Source organism: Canis lupus, chromosome 9 (assembly GCF_011100685.1).
Source record: "Canis lupus familiaris isolate Mischka breed German Shepherd chromosome 9, alternate assembly UU_Cfam_GSD_1.0, whole genome shotgun sequence".
Taxonomy (NCBI): domain Eukaryota; kingdom Metazoa; phylum Chordata; class Mammalia; order Carnivora; family Canidae; genus Canis; species Canis lupus.
In genome coordinates this window covers 1,929,106-1,944,142 of record NC_049230.1, presented here as the reverse complement: position 1 = coordinate 1,944,142, position 15,037 = coordinate 1,929,106, and the positions used below count along the sequence as shown (strand labels likewise).

Genomic DNA, 15,037 nt, shown 5'->3' with positions numbered 1-15,037 from the left:
CTTTGTCAGTTTGGGTGCAGAGATGAGGAATGCTCGTCCTTCCTTCTGAGAATGGTATTTCCCACAATGAGCAACACGAGAACGTCCGTAATTCTAAAACTAACTTGGAAGGAGGAGGAAAGAGCTGGGATGATGTGAATTACCTGAGCTCCCCTCAGGGACCGGAGGTCTCCCACATGTAGGGAGGGGAGCTTAATGAGGTTGCCGTTTTTAACCAATTTATGAGTAATTCACACTTGAAAGTAGGAAAGCCAGTTTGGGGGCTCCATCCCAATTCACAGGTTGCCCTCCAGATTTGGTTCACCCGATGCAAGCTGACTTTGCAGGAGCATGGATTCCTGGGTGGTGCGGGTTGTCCACTGGCTTCTCACATGACAGACGTGAGGGAGGATCATGGTGGCTCCTCCGTGGGTGGTGTGCAGCGAGCAGGCCCAGAGTTGAGCTCACAGACATGCCCAGGCCCCGCCCACGGCTCAAAGTTGTGGATGCTCATGTGTCTACACACGTCAGCCCGGGGCCACAGCACATTCCTGTCCCCGTGTTCCTTACATACAGACACTGCTTCTGCTTGGGAAATAAAAGGGAGGATAGGGTGGAGAGACAGAGATTTGTAACTCAGGTCTTCTTGTTTGGGGCTCGGGGACAGCAGAACCGTGTGTTAGGTGAAAACAGTTGTGTCAGAGTGACAAACCCAGCCGTCCCGCTGCTGCCCGGCTTCCTAGTTTGCGGACCTTCCAGCGGCCAGCTCCTCCCTCCGGCCTGAGCCGCTCTTTCTGTGCTTTACCAGGTCCCTAACCCTGCGGGGAGAGGCGTCCCCTCTGCCCTGCCAGTAAGGACAAACCACCTCCACGCCCCCACTGCTGGCTGTCCAGCTTGTCCCCCCTCCCACCATCTCTCTGACCCTCTGACCCCAGTGCATGGGTCCGGCAGCCCTGCGGCCTGCTGGCCCCTCCCTCCGCTGACTGGGGCGGGGACCAGGAGCCCCTGTGACCCCACTGCAGTCCCCACAGAGTTCCTTCCCTTGCCGCTCAGCCCCACTGTGACTTGCCTTCCCGAGAAATAGAAGAAGTGAGGGAGAGACCCCGCGGGCCCCTGCATCCAGGCCCAGCTGCCTCCCCGGGCCCGCCCCAGGAGAGCCCCCCAGGCTGCGGTGGGGAGCCCCCTGCCTGTCTGCTCCGTCCGCTTACAGAAGCGCACTCACCGTCCCACCCTTAAACCAGAGTTCTCCACCAGGCAGCCCGGTCCCCTCCGGCCTTAACCCTTGGCAGCCAGGTCCCTTCACAGAACCGTCTACGCTGCCGCCTCCAGGTTCCCTTCCCTCTCGTCCCGAGCGCACCCCATGGTACCCACGGCTGCACCTCTCAGCCAGTCCCGGCAGATCCGCTCTCCCGCCCCTGCCCGCCGCCCCTCGTCCTCCTGCGGTGCCGCGCGGGCCGCGGGGTGCGGGTGGGTGTCTGGAACTCAACACACCCGAGGCAGAATTCCCCGCGCTCTGAGCGCCTTTCCCGCCTCAGGCCAGGGACCCCCCTCCGGGGCTCGGGCCGAGTTATCCTGGACTCCACCGCGTGCTCCTGCCCCGTGCGGTCGGCTCGCTCGCCCCTGCCCTGCCCCCGCGTCCCTCACCTGGACCGTCGGCCTCGGGCAGAGGTGGGCGTGTCAGGCAAATTGACCAGGAGCGGCGGGTCCCTAACTAACGCCCCTGCCTGTTCCACAGCACAGTCCGTTCTTTGCCGAGCAGCTGACCGCGTTCCAGGTGTGGCTCACGATGGGCGTGGAGAACAGGAACCCACCCGAGCAACTTCCCATTGTCCTGCAGGTGAGTTCCTTCAGATGAGCGTTCGGGGAAGGGACTGGAGCCTGGGATGTGTGTGCGGGTGTGCAGTGCTGGTGGCCGTGCCCCCCGCCGGGTGAGCCGCCTGCGCTCCGCAGAAATCGGAGCCAGGGCAGACGTACTGGGGAAGGGCTTTCCTGGGACGTCAGAGTTCCCTTCCCCACTGTCCTCTCAACGCCAGTTTGGGTGGTGGTCGCTGCAGCGCATGCACTCCGGGGCATCGGGCGTCCTGTTTGGAAGGACGGGAGCTGCAAGTGCACACAGGAGGAACGGGAGAGGAGCGGCGGCCACATCGCAGACGGCGCTCGGGGCCCCAGCCCGGTGCCCGCGGACGGCAGGTCGTTGGGTGACGAGCAGCCCTTCCGTGGAGGCCGCCAGCCCCTCCCACGGCCCGTGTCTGTGCTCGCGCGAATGCTATGCACATCCGGCCGGAGGGCTGGAAGCTCGGTGCCGTGGGTCCCCGTCAGCTAACTTGTCTGGTTAGTGGGGTCCGATGGGGTAGGAGGGCAGGATACCGGCTTCCGCATGGGCGGGAACGTCAGTCTTCACAGAAGGTTTGTGTCCGCGAAGGTGGACCTGTGGGAAGAGCACGGCCAAGCGCCTCTGGGTGCACCACGCAGCAGGCTCAGAGACTGTTCGCGGGCAACGGAACCGGAGGTCTCACCGGGTCCGGGCCTGTGCGCAGGGCCCGGCAGAGGGCAGAGGACCGGGAATGTGGCCGACATGCCGCAGAGACAGTCTGCACCCCCCGACGCGGCTTGGTGCCTTGTGCACGGTGGTTCACGTTGTGACTAGAGCACGGGGATTGTTGGCTGCCAGATTAGGACCATCCTGAGTTTGCGGTGTGAGCTGTAAATGCACGTGTTTTCAAGTAAATGAAAATTTATTTGAAAAACTTGGAAAAAAAATTTCAAATAAATTTTTATTTCAAATAAAAAGAATTTCTCAGTACTAAGGACGAGACAAAGCTGACCACACAGCAGCCGTCAGCACTCCCTTGCTCACCTGTGCTCGCGCTGGCCAGGTGGGAGCAGACGGATCCCCAGGGACGCCGTGGCGCAGGTGGGACCCGCACTCCTCCCGGGTCACCACCAGCCTGTTCACCTGTGGAAGTCCTGCTGGCCATCCTGTGACTTCCACGGCGCCACTGCGTGCCCTCCGTCCTTCACCACGCCGGGGCAGAATGCCGAGCACACGGGGTCTGGCAAACAGTCCTGCCGCCGGTGTTTCTTTTCAACGTTCCACATACAGTCCACACTCCATTGGGGAACGTGCGGCCCTCACAGAGCCAGCGTCCTGGTGGCGACGTCAGGGACAGGGCTTGAAAGAGCGGAGTTGGCCTCTCAAACAGCCACAAGCAGCAGGCTCTTCATCATCCTGGCAGGCTCTCCTGGGCTGTGCCTGGCCTGGATCGATGCGGGATCCTCTACTTAACAAGAAGGGAAGGGAGGATGGGCACCCGCTTTGTACGCTGGAGCCCACGGGGTCAGCCTCCTTCTCATTAGTTAACTTCATGCCTTTTATCTTGAGGAAATTTATTTTTGCCAAAGCCTGGACCCTGTTACCCATAAATTATCCTCTAGGGCCTTGGCAAGTCAGAAAGTATTGCTTAAGGAAGGAAGAATTTTAATGCAGACTTTGTGGCTTTTCCAATCCCTGCTACTTTTCCCACGAGCCAGAGAGAATTTTCTGTGCCCAGAGACTCAGAGGCTTTAGCCGTTGACCTTCAGGGTCAAGCCAAATGTCTTCTCAGGCCAGCTGATTTGCAGTCCCTCCTGGGAACGTAAGCTTGGAAGTAATTCTCCCCGACCAGCCCGGGGTCTTTTCTTGTCTTTAGAAGAATGTTAAACAGAAGGCCTAGGAAGGAAGTCTCTCGGTCCCCACAGCGCAAGGGCAGGCGCTTGTGGTCACCTGTCGGATGTGACACTGCTGTCTGCTCCCCCTCGGGTGTCTCGGGTGCATTGCAGCCACAGACCCGGGGGCTGAACCCGCACCTTATAGACGGGAGAGGAGGGATCTCGCAGGGCGGCGTCAGTACCCCCAGGCCCAGACCGTGGCCGGCCACTTCATCAGGAAGCCGGATTGCTCTCACTGCTTCCCTTTACTTACGGAGAGAATTTTAGGTCTGAACGCGCAGGGTCATTCTCAGGTGCCAGCGGGAGACTAACCGGGGTGTCACTGTTAGACGGATTATCTACATCAGTGGCTTCAGAAGTCAGTCACCAGGTCCCCAGGCACCCAGCCCACAGGGACCCCTACAGTCCACCAGACCAGAGCTAGAGAATCTCTTTTTGTAAGAAGCGCCACCCCCCCCCACCCCCCCACCCCCATCCCCACCCCCACCCCCGCCGGAAGCCTTGGCCCCTGAGCCTGAGCGCCGTCTGTGCATGAGGCACGTGAAGTGTAGCCACCGCAGCAAGCTCCAGGCTACCGTGGGCGCTCACGCCACCACGACTAATCTTTGGTTCAGGTCACCACAGATGGAAACATTCCGTTGACCGTTTGTCTCTAATGCCCACAGATCCCAGAGCCATCTGAAACAGGAATGATAGTAATAAGAAGTACAAACAAAAAGCCAGTCTTTATTTTAATGTAAATTTTAATTTATGCTAGCCTTCCAACTTTTTTGGATATAAATGAACAGAAGGAATAAGAAAGACCACGTAATGTCTAACAAAACCAACACTTGACATTTTCCTGGGACTCTTTATTGACAATCTTTATTTTTCCCGCAAAACACTGTCACAACACAAAGTCCCTCCTTGCCGAACGTCTTCACAGACACCCGGCCCCCGAGGCAGGCAGGGCTGTCCTGTGCGTGTCATCAGCAGGGTCAGTGGCACGCCAGCAGATTGCATCACAGCATTGTGAACGCGGCTCCCGTCCCGCTGCTGCATCTGCCAGGAAGACACTTTGGTGGAGCCTGGGACCAGTGGCGGCAGCCAGCACATGCAGGAAGCGCAGGATAGGCCTGTGCGGCCAGGGTTCTTGGCCTTCACTGCCCATTCTTCCACCGTGGATCGCTCTGCAGGTTGCCCTAGAAAACAGCTTTATTCATGTTTGGTGTGTTTTGTTGTTTTATTAAAGATTTTATTTATTTATTCATAAGAGACACAGAGACAGGCAGAGGGAGAAGCAGGGTCCCTGCAAGGAACCCGATGCAGGACTCGATCCCAGGACCCCTGGGATCCCAGGTCACGGCCTGAGCCGAAGGGAGACGCGAACCGCTGAGCCTCCCAGGTGCCCCATGTTTGGTGTTTTAAACAACAAAAGGAATCTGACCACGGGCTTCACCAGCCTTCGTGGTCACAGACATTTTAGATTTTTGACAGATTACAGGTGTGCTCACCCTGGGTCACCTGGAAACTAGCACCTTGGGCAGTTTTGTTTCCTTTAGAACAAAGAGAGCCAACGAGTGGCTTATGAAAGAGGAGGCGTCCTGAGCTGCAGGCCCAGGCGGTGAGGCCAGCGTCCAGGACACGCCCTCGTGGTGGACGGCACATGCCAGGGGCTTCCACCGACCTCGTCCCAGTGAGCTTTGAGAATGAGCCCAGGTCACGTGTCATCACCTCCACCTGTCCCGCTGAGGACACAGAAGTCCCCGGGTTTCGTGCTCTAAGCTGCACTGTCAGGAAGTGACCAGGCGGAAACCAGGCCCCAAAGCCCACACTTTACCACCAACTTTGCCCTCCTGACCCGTTTCAGGCGGCAGTGGCACATGATAGACACGAGTCCAGTGGGATCAGGTCATCACCTCCCCAGTTCCCAGAGACTCAACACCCCCAAACACCCACGTCGTCTGGAGGCAGTGGTCTGGACAGGGGTCTGGAGCAGGTGCCGGCCAAGGCAAGACGGCGTTCTAGGGGCCACGGGCGCTTCTCTTCCTGCACTTCCTGCCCCTGGGCCTGCCTGTCCTCCTCGGGACCTGGTGCTGTCAGGACCCTCACGGGAGCCCTGCTGCCTCATTTCCTCACCCCCCTTGATTTCTACTCAGCTCCACTCGGCATCCTCCCCACAACCCCAACATGATCCACACCGTGTCCCCAGGGGCTGTCTTCCCAGGTCCTGCTACTGACCTGCAGGAGCAGGTGACATCACTGGAACCTCCCACCGTCACCAGTTCCTCTACCCAGCATCTCCTCCCCCAGGAGCACCACCCTGGGGGCACGTCTACCCGGCTTCCCTGGCATGTCTGCCCATCCTTCTCAGGCCTCATTCCAAATCTTCTCTTCCAGAGTCCTCTTCCCTGACCTGCCTTCTCCCTCAGCCAACAGGTTCCATGGGCATGTCACCGGCCATCTTGAGTCTCTTCCTCCCCATCAGTGGGAGTCAAGTCCACCCCGTTCCACCCTCCATCCCACCTCTGGCCAGTCCATCCCCCCAGCGACCACATTGGATGGCTCACTGCTGTCCCTCTCAGGGAACCCCCAGGCTAGTCTGGAGGACCCATCTTCCAACACCCCAGGCCATCCCATTCCCTCTGCCTGCTACCTGGGGACCCCACACGCTGGCTGCCCTCAGGGATCTCGCTGCACCCCAGGTAGGGCAGGGGCTCACGACTCACAGCCCTTCCCACCGTCACAGGGGCCTGTTGCAGTGTGTCTGTCTCTGTGGCTAACTAGTGGTGGTGGGAGGGGCTCCCTGCTGTCCCCTGTCACGCCCGTGAATGCACACTGGGTTTGGCTGGGAGCAATAGCAGATACAGAGTCCCTTCAGGGGTCTCCATGGCCCTGTCCTCAAGTGTAAAGACCACAAGGAAGAAGCCAATAGAAGTGACCCCATTAGAAATATTAAACTCCAGGGCGCCAGCGTGGCTCAGCTGTTGGGCGTCTGCCTTCGGCTCAGGTCGTGACCCCGGGATCCTGGGATCGAGTCCCGCATGTGGCTCCCTGCATGGAGCCTGCTTCTCCCTCTGCCTGGGTCTCTGCCTCTCTCTGTGTCTCTCATGAATAGAGTCTTTTATAAATCAATAAATAAACTCCAACATAACAAAACAAGAGAAGCTGTGGCAAGAACTCTTCCACATCGAGAAGGGAAAGCCAAACATTTCAGTAGGAAAGTAAGGACATGTGTGGCCAGTTTACTAGCGAAATAGCCACTTAACCTGTGACAGAAGATGATCAACCTCAACTGTAGTCAAAGAAATTCCGATTAAAAGGCTATTTTATTTTTACCTGTCATACTGGCTGCTGGTGCCCAGGAGCTCTCAATCTGGTACCTAATAAAACCTTCAGGACTCTGTTTTGTGTTGTCCGTTCTTATGAATTAAGAAATTAAGGTTCCAAGAAGTTAAGTAATTTGCCCCGGGTCAGATAACCAGAGAGCACACAGCAAGCCCTCGTCCTCGCCCTGCAATAGCAAAGGCCCGGGGAGAGCACCCACTCGTGTCTCTTTGGGGTTGCAAGTTGGTTCAACTAGGGGATGGTTTGGTAATAAAAGTATATATAGCTCCGACCCTCAGGTTTATCCCAGGGGAAAAAGAAAACCACATAAGTGCGCAGAAATGTGCCTGTTAGGACATTTATCACAGCATGTTCAGAACAGCAGAAACTTGGTAATCCTTTCAGAAGCGGGCAGGGGGGGAGGCATGCGCTGGGCGAGACACGGCCAGACGTACCCGGTGATGCAGAATCACCGCCACAGTATTTTATTCAGTTTAGGCTAACAAAGGATGAGAAATGCAGTGATAGGTTATCTAGTTTAGAACAGGTAAGGGAGTGTGTGCCCCGAGGACAGTGTCCACATACACAACATCATCAGTGATTTCTTTTTAAACACAGTTAAAGGGCAGCCCTGGTGGCTCAGCAGTTTAGCACCGCCTTCAGCCCAGGGTGTGATCCTGGAACCTGGGATCAAGTCCTGTGTCGGGCCCCCCGCAGGGAGCCTTCTTCTCCCTCTGCCTGTGTCTCTGCTTCCCTCTCTGTGTCTCTCATGAATAAATAAATAAAATCTTTTAAAATAAATGAAAATAAATACAGTTAAAAACTATTTGTTCTAATACTTTCAACAGGGTGTATATTTTAGCTGTTAATGAAAACAATACAATGTTTTCCTAAGCCACCTAAACACCGGGACTGCAGAGAAAGGAGCACCTGCCCTGGGTGAATGAACGCATGAAGCCAGGGGCAGTTGTGAGCTTACAGAGCCAGCCCCGCGGCATCACGCCTCGTGCCTCGACTCTGCAGTGACGCCGTCCTGTTCTTCCTTCCTCAGGTGCTGCTGAGCCAGGTGCACAGGCTGAGAGCCCTGGATTTGCTGGGACGATTCTTGGACCTGGGCCCCTGGGCCGTGAGCTTGGTGCGTGCTCCCTGCCCTGACCCCAGGGAGGGCTGAGGAGTGACGGTAACCCTCCATCCAGGGGGACTGTGGGGCAGGCAGCAAGCCCACGGGGCCCTCAGGAAACACGTGCTGTGCGGCCCCGGCCACTACAGCGTTCCAGGGTTTGCTTTTGCTCTGGCCTCTTTGCATCCGCCATGAAGCTTCACCTCTGTAGGCAGAAGGTGTTGCCCCCTGGCTGTGCAGTTTAGGGAGTGGCTCACCCCTGCCTGAGCCACCAAGCAGGGTGCTCCTACTCTGGCCAAGTGCCTGGTGCACACCCATTCGCTGACTTTACACTCTGATGCTCAGCACAACTTAAAAACACTTCTCTGTTTACTCATTCTGCAAAAGAGTGGTAGCAGCCATTTAAAACAGAAAATGGTGACAAAAATAAGATCAAACAGTGACCCGTTTTCCAACAACTGCATCACGAGGAAAGGAGGTATCAATAGGGAACATAATACATCACAGGAGGCACGAGAGGCCCCTCACAGCTGCAGTATCCGGACCTTCTTGGTTCTGTGGGCAAACAAAAGTTTGAAAGTCTGAAAAATTAGTGTTCTTGAAACAATTAGAAATTTTACATAAACTGAATACAGTATTATTAAAGGATAATTGTTCATTTTGGGGGGCGTAATGGCATGTGGTTCTTTTATAAAAGAGAACTTATTTTTTGGAGGTAAAGACTGTTTACACATGAACGTGTGTGGCAAGCACGATGTGCTTCATATATTCTGGGAGAGGACGAGTGGGCGTGTGAGGCAGCACCCCGCCATCGGGTTCGTGTCCCTGAGGCTGAGTGATGAGCACACAGGAGCCAGTATATTATTTTAGCTCCACTTGTATATATTTAAGATTTGTCATTATGTAATGTCAACAAAGAGTGAGAATTAGTAATCCGAGATTGAAGGAGGAAAGGAAGAGTCTAAGAATTGGGGAGAAAAGTTCACTCCCCATCAAACAGTTCACCCTCAGGGCACTTGGGGTGCAGATGACTTAGAATGTGTAGGTCACTGGGGCGGGTCTCCCGTGACTCTGGAGCGGCTTGGCCTGCACGTGTCATGTGCGTAGCGATGTGTCTTCGTCACCGTGGAAAAGCTTGCATTGTACCACTATGCTCTTTAAGAAGACAGGGAAACGGGAAACAAGTATTAGTAACATTTTAGAGAGATTTTTATTTATATGGTACATTTTTTTTAAATTTGATTTTGGCCCTTTAAAGAGTTAAGCTTGTGCTAATTGGAACTCTTGATAACATATGAACAGGTGCTGGACAGATGAAGTGTTGCCACAGGTGTGGGTTGGGCCTTCCAGCAGGACCCACCTGCCCGAACCAGAGACAGGATGCTTATCCCCTTTAAATCCAGGCCTTGAAAATGGAAAGGACACAGGCCCCACCCATCTTGGAGGGGGGATGCGTCTTCCGTGTCCTGGAATTCCACGAAATTGGAGATAAGGACAGAGCACCGGTGCTGAGGCAATTGACATAACCAGGCTGTGCCCGGGTAGTTGTCCCTGTGGGACGTCCACCTGCTCTCTTACTGCCTGCCCGGGAGCAGAGGGGCCCCCCCGGGATGACGTGCCACCAGCGACCCGCACAGCGGCTCCCTGTGTTAGCCAGCAGACTGGCCCGTCCCAGGGCTCAAGTGCTTCTCAGAAGGTCGATCTCAAGGGCAGATGTGAATGTTGGAGCCAACAGGGCAGGAGCGTTGTGGTTTGAAACACGAGAATCATGATTAAGGGGCCCCATGCTCTGCTGCTGAAAGCAAACGAGGCCGTCTGAGAGTGAGGCCGGGGGACCCAGGCGGGAAGCCACGAGTTCCTCTCCAGGTTCACTGCGGCCTCTAGACCAGGTGGGGCATCTCCGGGTGCAGAGATGAGGAGGCCCCTTTGCTGCAGGTGGGGCTCACGCGATCCCATGGGCGCTGAAGGCAGCGCCCACGGCGTCTGAGCCGCAGCGCCTGCCTCCTGAGCGCCCTGACTGCCGGGAGCTTGCCGCTCACGCTCTCCTCTCTCCCCAGGCCTTGTCTGTGGGCATCTTCCCCTACGTGCTGAAACTGCTCCAGAGCTCAGCCAGAGAGCTGCGGCCCCTTCTGGTTTTCATCTGGGCCAAGATCCTCGCTGTGGACAGTGTGAGTAGCTGGGTCCTCCCCGCTGGCGCCGGGTGGCCTCCACGTGTTAGCCAACCTGGCCTGGGCAGGGGTGCAGAGAGCGGGGCTCCCGGAGGTGCCGGGTGCCACTGGTTTGCCAGCCCTGACGCCGTGTCCTCACCCCGTGGTGACCCCACGTCTCTTGTCTTCCCTTTACCCAAGCCTCTATCTTCGGAGCCATTGCCCCCCCGCAGCTTCTCCAGGCACAGCTGGTCCCCTGCTTCCAGAATAAGTGAGGTGCCTCCCCTTGGGGCCTGGGCCCAGTCACCTGAGCTGCACACGCACTGTTTATGTTACATCCCTTGCTGCCTGTTCCCTGCCCGTCCAGCCTTCTAGCAGGAAGTGAACCCGACCACTTCCTTCTTGAAACTCGGCCCTGCCTCACCTGGACCTCCACCAGGCCTCTGTCTCCACCTGTGCTTTCCCTCCCCTGCCCTGACCTGGGGGACAGTGCCCTGCAGCTCTGCTCTCCAGTGGCCGCCCCTTCCCTGTCCTGCCTGCAGGGCTGCCGTCACACCTCTGCCCCATGAAGAGCCAGGCAGGACCGTGCTGAAGGCTGTCGGGGCACAGAGGGCAGTGGTCCCTGCCCTGGACAGGCTCACGTCCAGTGGGTCAAGTCCTCTGCTACACAGGGGAAGCCACTGTGCCCCGGGAGGCTGTGCCGTCAGCATAAGGGACCTGAGAACTCGTAGGGCGAGGGGCACTGATGGGCGTAGACACGCGGGGGGCACAGCTTGCACGGGGCATAGAGGGGCAGGGAGGTCAGACGGCCCACTGGGCTGAGGTGCTGGAGTCACACGCGGGGAGCCGTCCAAGTGCAGGGCGTCCCACTTCATTTCGCCCCCTGAGAGGAACCATTAAAGATTTGGGAACAAAGACACAACGAGATCCAAGCTGTGGTTTTTAAGTGTGTGGCCTCAGCCTGGAGGAGATTATAGGTCAACTGAGGAGGGGGCTGCTGGGCAGGAGGGGCGGACGTGACGGGGTGACTGTTCAGGAGACCGCGCCTGAGGGGTGGAGGCGGGGGACCCCCCGGTGCCTGGTGACCCTGCCAGCGAGCCCCCCCGGGAGAATGGAGAACGAAGAGCCAGAGGAGGAGAGCAAAGGGTGGTCCAGCATGAGGGAACAGAGACCCCCCCAGCAGAGGCCGTCCAGTCAGCCTCAGAGGAACCGTAGGTGCCGAGGTGGGGAGGAAGTGCCGATGCTCCTACTGTGGCTTCCATGAGGGGTTCAGTGGGCGGGGAGGGGAGTGGGCTCCGGCCCTGTCGCCCTCGCGCCGGTCAGCAGAGCCTCACCCGGCCCCTCCCCAGCACTCCCACTGGGTGGCCGGGGCCTGTGTGCAGCCAGACTGGCCTGCTCTCCCCCACGGTCCTGAACGCTGCCCTCCACTCTCTGCAGCCTCTGCTGTGCGGAGAACGAGCCCAGCTACTCCAGGCTGCCGTGGACCGGGTCCTCCCTCCCCTGGGCGCCGCAGCCGCCTACACACCCCGAGCTTTGCCATCAGGCCCCCACCTGGGGTGATGGTTGCCTGAGGATCCAGGTGTCGCAGGTGTTCGGGGGAATGTGTCACATCACCAGTGCTCCTGGGGGCAGCTGTCTGTGGTCACATGGTGCTCGGTTACTACTGATGTAAAGGAGTCTTGCTGTTTTTGTTTATTGATCTCGAGCGGCAGCCTAGCGACTCTTGTAGTTCCGGCCGTGGACTGGGAGGTTCTCCTGGCCTCTCTGCACAGGCGGGCACGCTGTCTGCAGTCAGGGCCAGCGAGGTGGCTCTGTCCCCGTCCTTAAGCCCCGCTCATTTTCTGGTCTGGAGGTACCGACTGGGACTTGCACATGCTGCTGATCAGACTCAGTGACCCACTCACCTGGGGGCTGCTTGGTCTCAGTGGTCTTCTTGGCGCTGTGACCGCCCTCCCTCCCCACGGTATCTCCCAGGCTCACCTTGACCTCTGTCCAGCCTTGACCCTTCTTAGGGGCAGCGCCCTGCATGCAGCTGTGTCCACAGAATGTTCTGTGGCTTGTTGGCTTCACGATGGTGTCCAGAACATTCTATGACATGACAAAATTTTTACCTTTCTATCCACTGAACTAACTTCAGATAAGCAACAACCTCTCCGAAAGGTTGGCCGAAACACTAGATTTAAGAGTGAAAATACCGAATCTGAGTCCTGCTGCCCTCGTTCACTTGAGCGAGCCATTTCACTTCCCGTCGTCTGCCCCTCTGTAAAGTTACTGGTGCTGTGCTCCTGGCAGCGTGGTCTGGAGAGGAGAGCCATGACCTGGAAGGCCACCTTGGAAACTTTAGAATAAAGGGAATAAAAGCATATGTCTAGCGTCTGCCCGGCTGGTGTCGGATACACAGAAATCCTCCCTGGCTGATCCGATGGCCTGCTGTTGTGGGCGAGGATGCTCTACCGTTTGCTCGTCTCTCTTTTGACCTTAACTTTCCACTGAAGAGCCAAGCTGTGTGATCAGAAGGGCTCTTTCAGGGAAGTTACTCTGAAACTTTCTCTTCTCCTTCAATGCGTCTGCTTTCTGTGCGGCACATTTGGAAATTTATCGACACTGTTCCTGGGTTCCTGGCGGAGGGGACCACGCATCATGGTTCCTGGGTGCTGGAGGGCCCAGCTCAGACCAAAGCCCGTCGAAGGAGAGGGACGAAGGGGATGCCATCAGAGCCCGCCTGCCCACCATGGGCTGCCAGCGCTGCTGGAGCGTGGGTAAGCATCGTGCTTCTTGTCCCTGTAAGATCTTTAGGACCTTGTAGTATCTGGACCCAGGCAGTGTTTATTTTTAGACCTAGGAGTATCTATTCCTGCTTCAGTTTTTGTTCTGTCCATGAAAAGGACGGCCCTGGGATCCCTGGGTGGCGCAGCAGTTTAGCGCCTGCCTTTGGCCCGGGGCGCGATCCTGGAGACCCGGAATCGAATCCCACGTCGGGCTCCCGGTGCATGGAGCCTGCTTCTCTCTCTGCCTCTCTCTCTCTCTCTCTGTGACTATCATAAATAAAAAAAAGAAAGAAAGAAAGAAAAGGACGGCCCTTATGAGCTGTGCCTGGCTGCTGTGTTCTCGTGGGATCTGCAGTGGTCATCATAGCTCGGTGTAAGGAATCTGCTAGAAACTGCCTCCCAGGCCCCGTCTATCTCCGGGGACCTGCTTTTCTCCCTCCAGCACCCAGAGCCGAGCGTTCAGCCACAAGCACACAGAGGCTGCAGCTCCCTCGTTGCCCTGCCGCACAGAAATCTCAGGGCCTTGCCTTCGTCTCCGCACAGCCCAGCAGGAATAGTGCTCCAGGAGCTGTGTCTGCAGCCGCCCAAAACGCCCTCGCCTGCACTGTTGTGTAACTCCTGCGGGTGCCAGGGACCTTCCAGTGAACTCCTTTCTTAACCAGCTTGTTGCATCTGTTTATTGAAAGGCAGTCATCCCGCTGAGAGACATTTTGACATATTTCTGGTTGAGACCGTGCCATTTACCTCATCTTCACTTAGCACAACCACTGATAGCCTCCCAGAGACTAACGTTCCCTGTGCTTTTGTGAGGCCGCTCCCCTCCCTCTGCAACTCGCTGGAAGTCACACTTGGTCGCTGCTGGCCTCTGCGGGCTCTCGTGCCGTGTGCAGAATCCCCGACGTCGCTGGCATGGCCACCACGAAGGTCAGAGTGCACGTCGTTTATGCACAGGGCTGCCCACGTGAGGATAAAAACCTGCACGTAGCACAGATTGAGGCCTGCGGTGCCCTGTGTTTGCTCACCTTCGGGCACGTCCTGGGGGCTGATGGGGTGACTGCCGGCTTGAGAGGGGCCCCTGAAGGGCTCGGGATCACTTCAGTCTTCAAGAGAGCAGGTCATGTCTGGGAAGGAGGAGGCTGATTACAGGAAGAAGAACAGGGTCAGACGCTTCTGTGCCATTTGACCGAAGGGTGGCCACACCGTGGGGACAGTGTTGGGACAGAAGGCATGACTTGGGACATGAGAGCCCTTCTGTTGTCCGCAAGGAATCTCATCCCAGGTCACCCGTGCACCGTGTTACCCTGCACCACTGCCAAGGAGAAACGGCCAGGCGTGTGGAGAAGCAGGAAGACGTGACCCGCAACAAGGAGGAAAAACCCACCAAAACCCACTCTGACCCCTCACCGATGTTAGAATTAGCCAATGAGGACATGGAAACAGTTGCTAGAAATCTCCACGTAAAAAGTTCCTCTGAGACACATCAAGGCATTAAGGGGCCTGCTGAACCTTCTGGAGAGGGAAGCCTCAGTGTGGCCTGGAAAACATGCTGGATGGGACGGGCAGCCGGCTGAACACCGCAGAAGAAGGTTAGTGGTCACAGCTACACGAATGCAGCACATTGAGGAAAGAGAATTTTTACGAAACTGAGGGCATTGAGTCGTGGGACGGCTGAAGGTGACCTGACGTATGTGCGTTCAGCCCTCGCACGGGCCTGCGGGAAAAATATTTGAAGAAATGTTGACTAAGAAATGTCCATATTTTCCGGTTTAATGAAAACAACAAACCAAGAGACCCGGGAAGCTCCGTGAACCCCCCACACAAGGAATATGAAGAAAACCTCCCTGAGTCATCATCCAATTGCTAGAAAACAGAATGAATTTAAGAAGTCGGAAGCAGCCCACCAAGGAGAACAGAGGAACAAGAAGAAGGAGGACGGCGGCCGGTTACTGGCCAGGAACGCCGCCAGGAGGGCACGGGGGGCTGGTGCCCTGACGTCCCCGAAGAGGAGC

At 56.9% G+C, this 15,037-nt stretch overlaps 1 protein-coding gene across 4 annotated transcripts in view; it reads left to right on the top strand.

The window, feature by feature from the left end:
• Positions 1-15,037, top strand: part of RPTOR (regulatory associated protein of MTOR complex 1) — a 333,192-nt gene that overhangs the window by 241,095 nt on the left and 77,060 nt on the right. For all 4 annotated transcript variants that reach the window (XM_038546355.1, XM_038546354.1, XM_038546353.1 and 1 more), the window contains 3 exons: positions 1,715-1,816; positions 8,045-8,128; positions 10,171-10,281. In XM_038546355.1, coding sequence (XP_038402283.1) covers positions 1,715-1,816; positions 8,045-8,128; positions 10,171-10,281 — 297 coding nt within the window. The remainder of the gene's footprint in view (positions 1-1,714; positions 1,817-8,044; positions 8,129-10,170; positions 10,282-15,037) is intronic.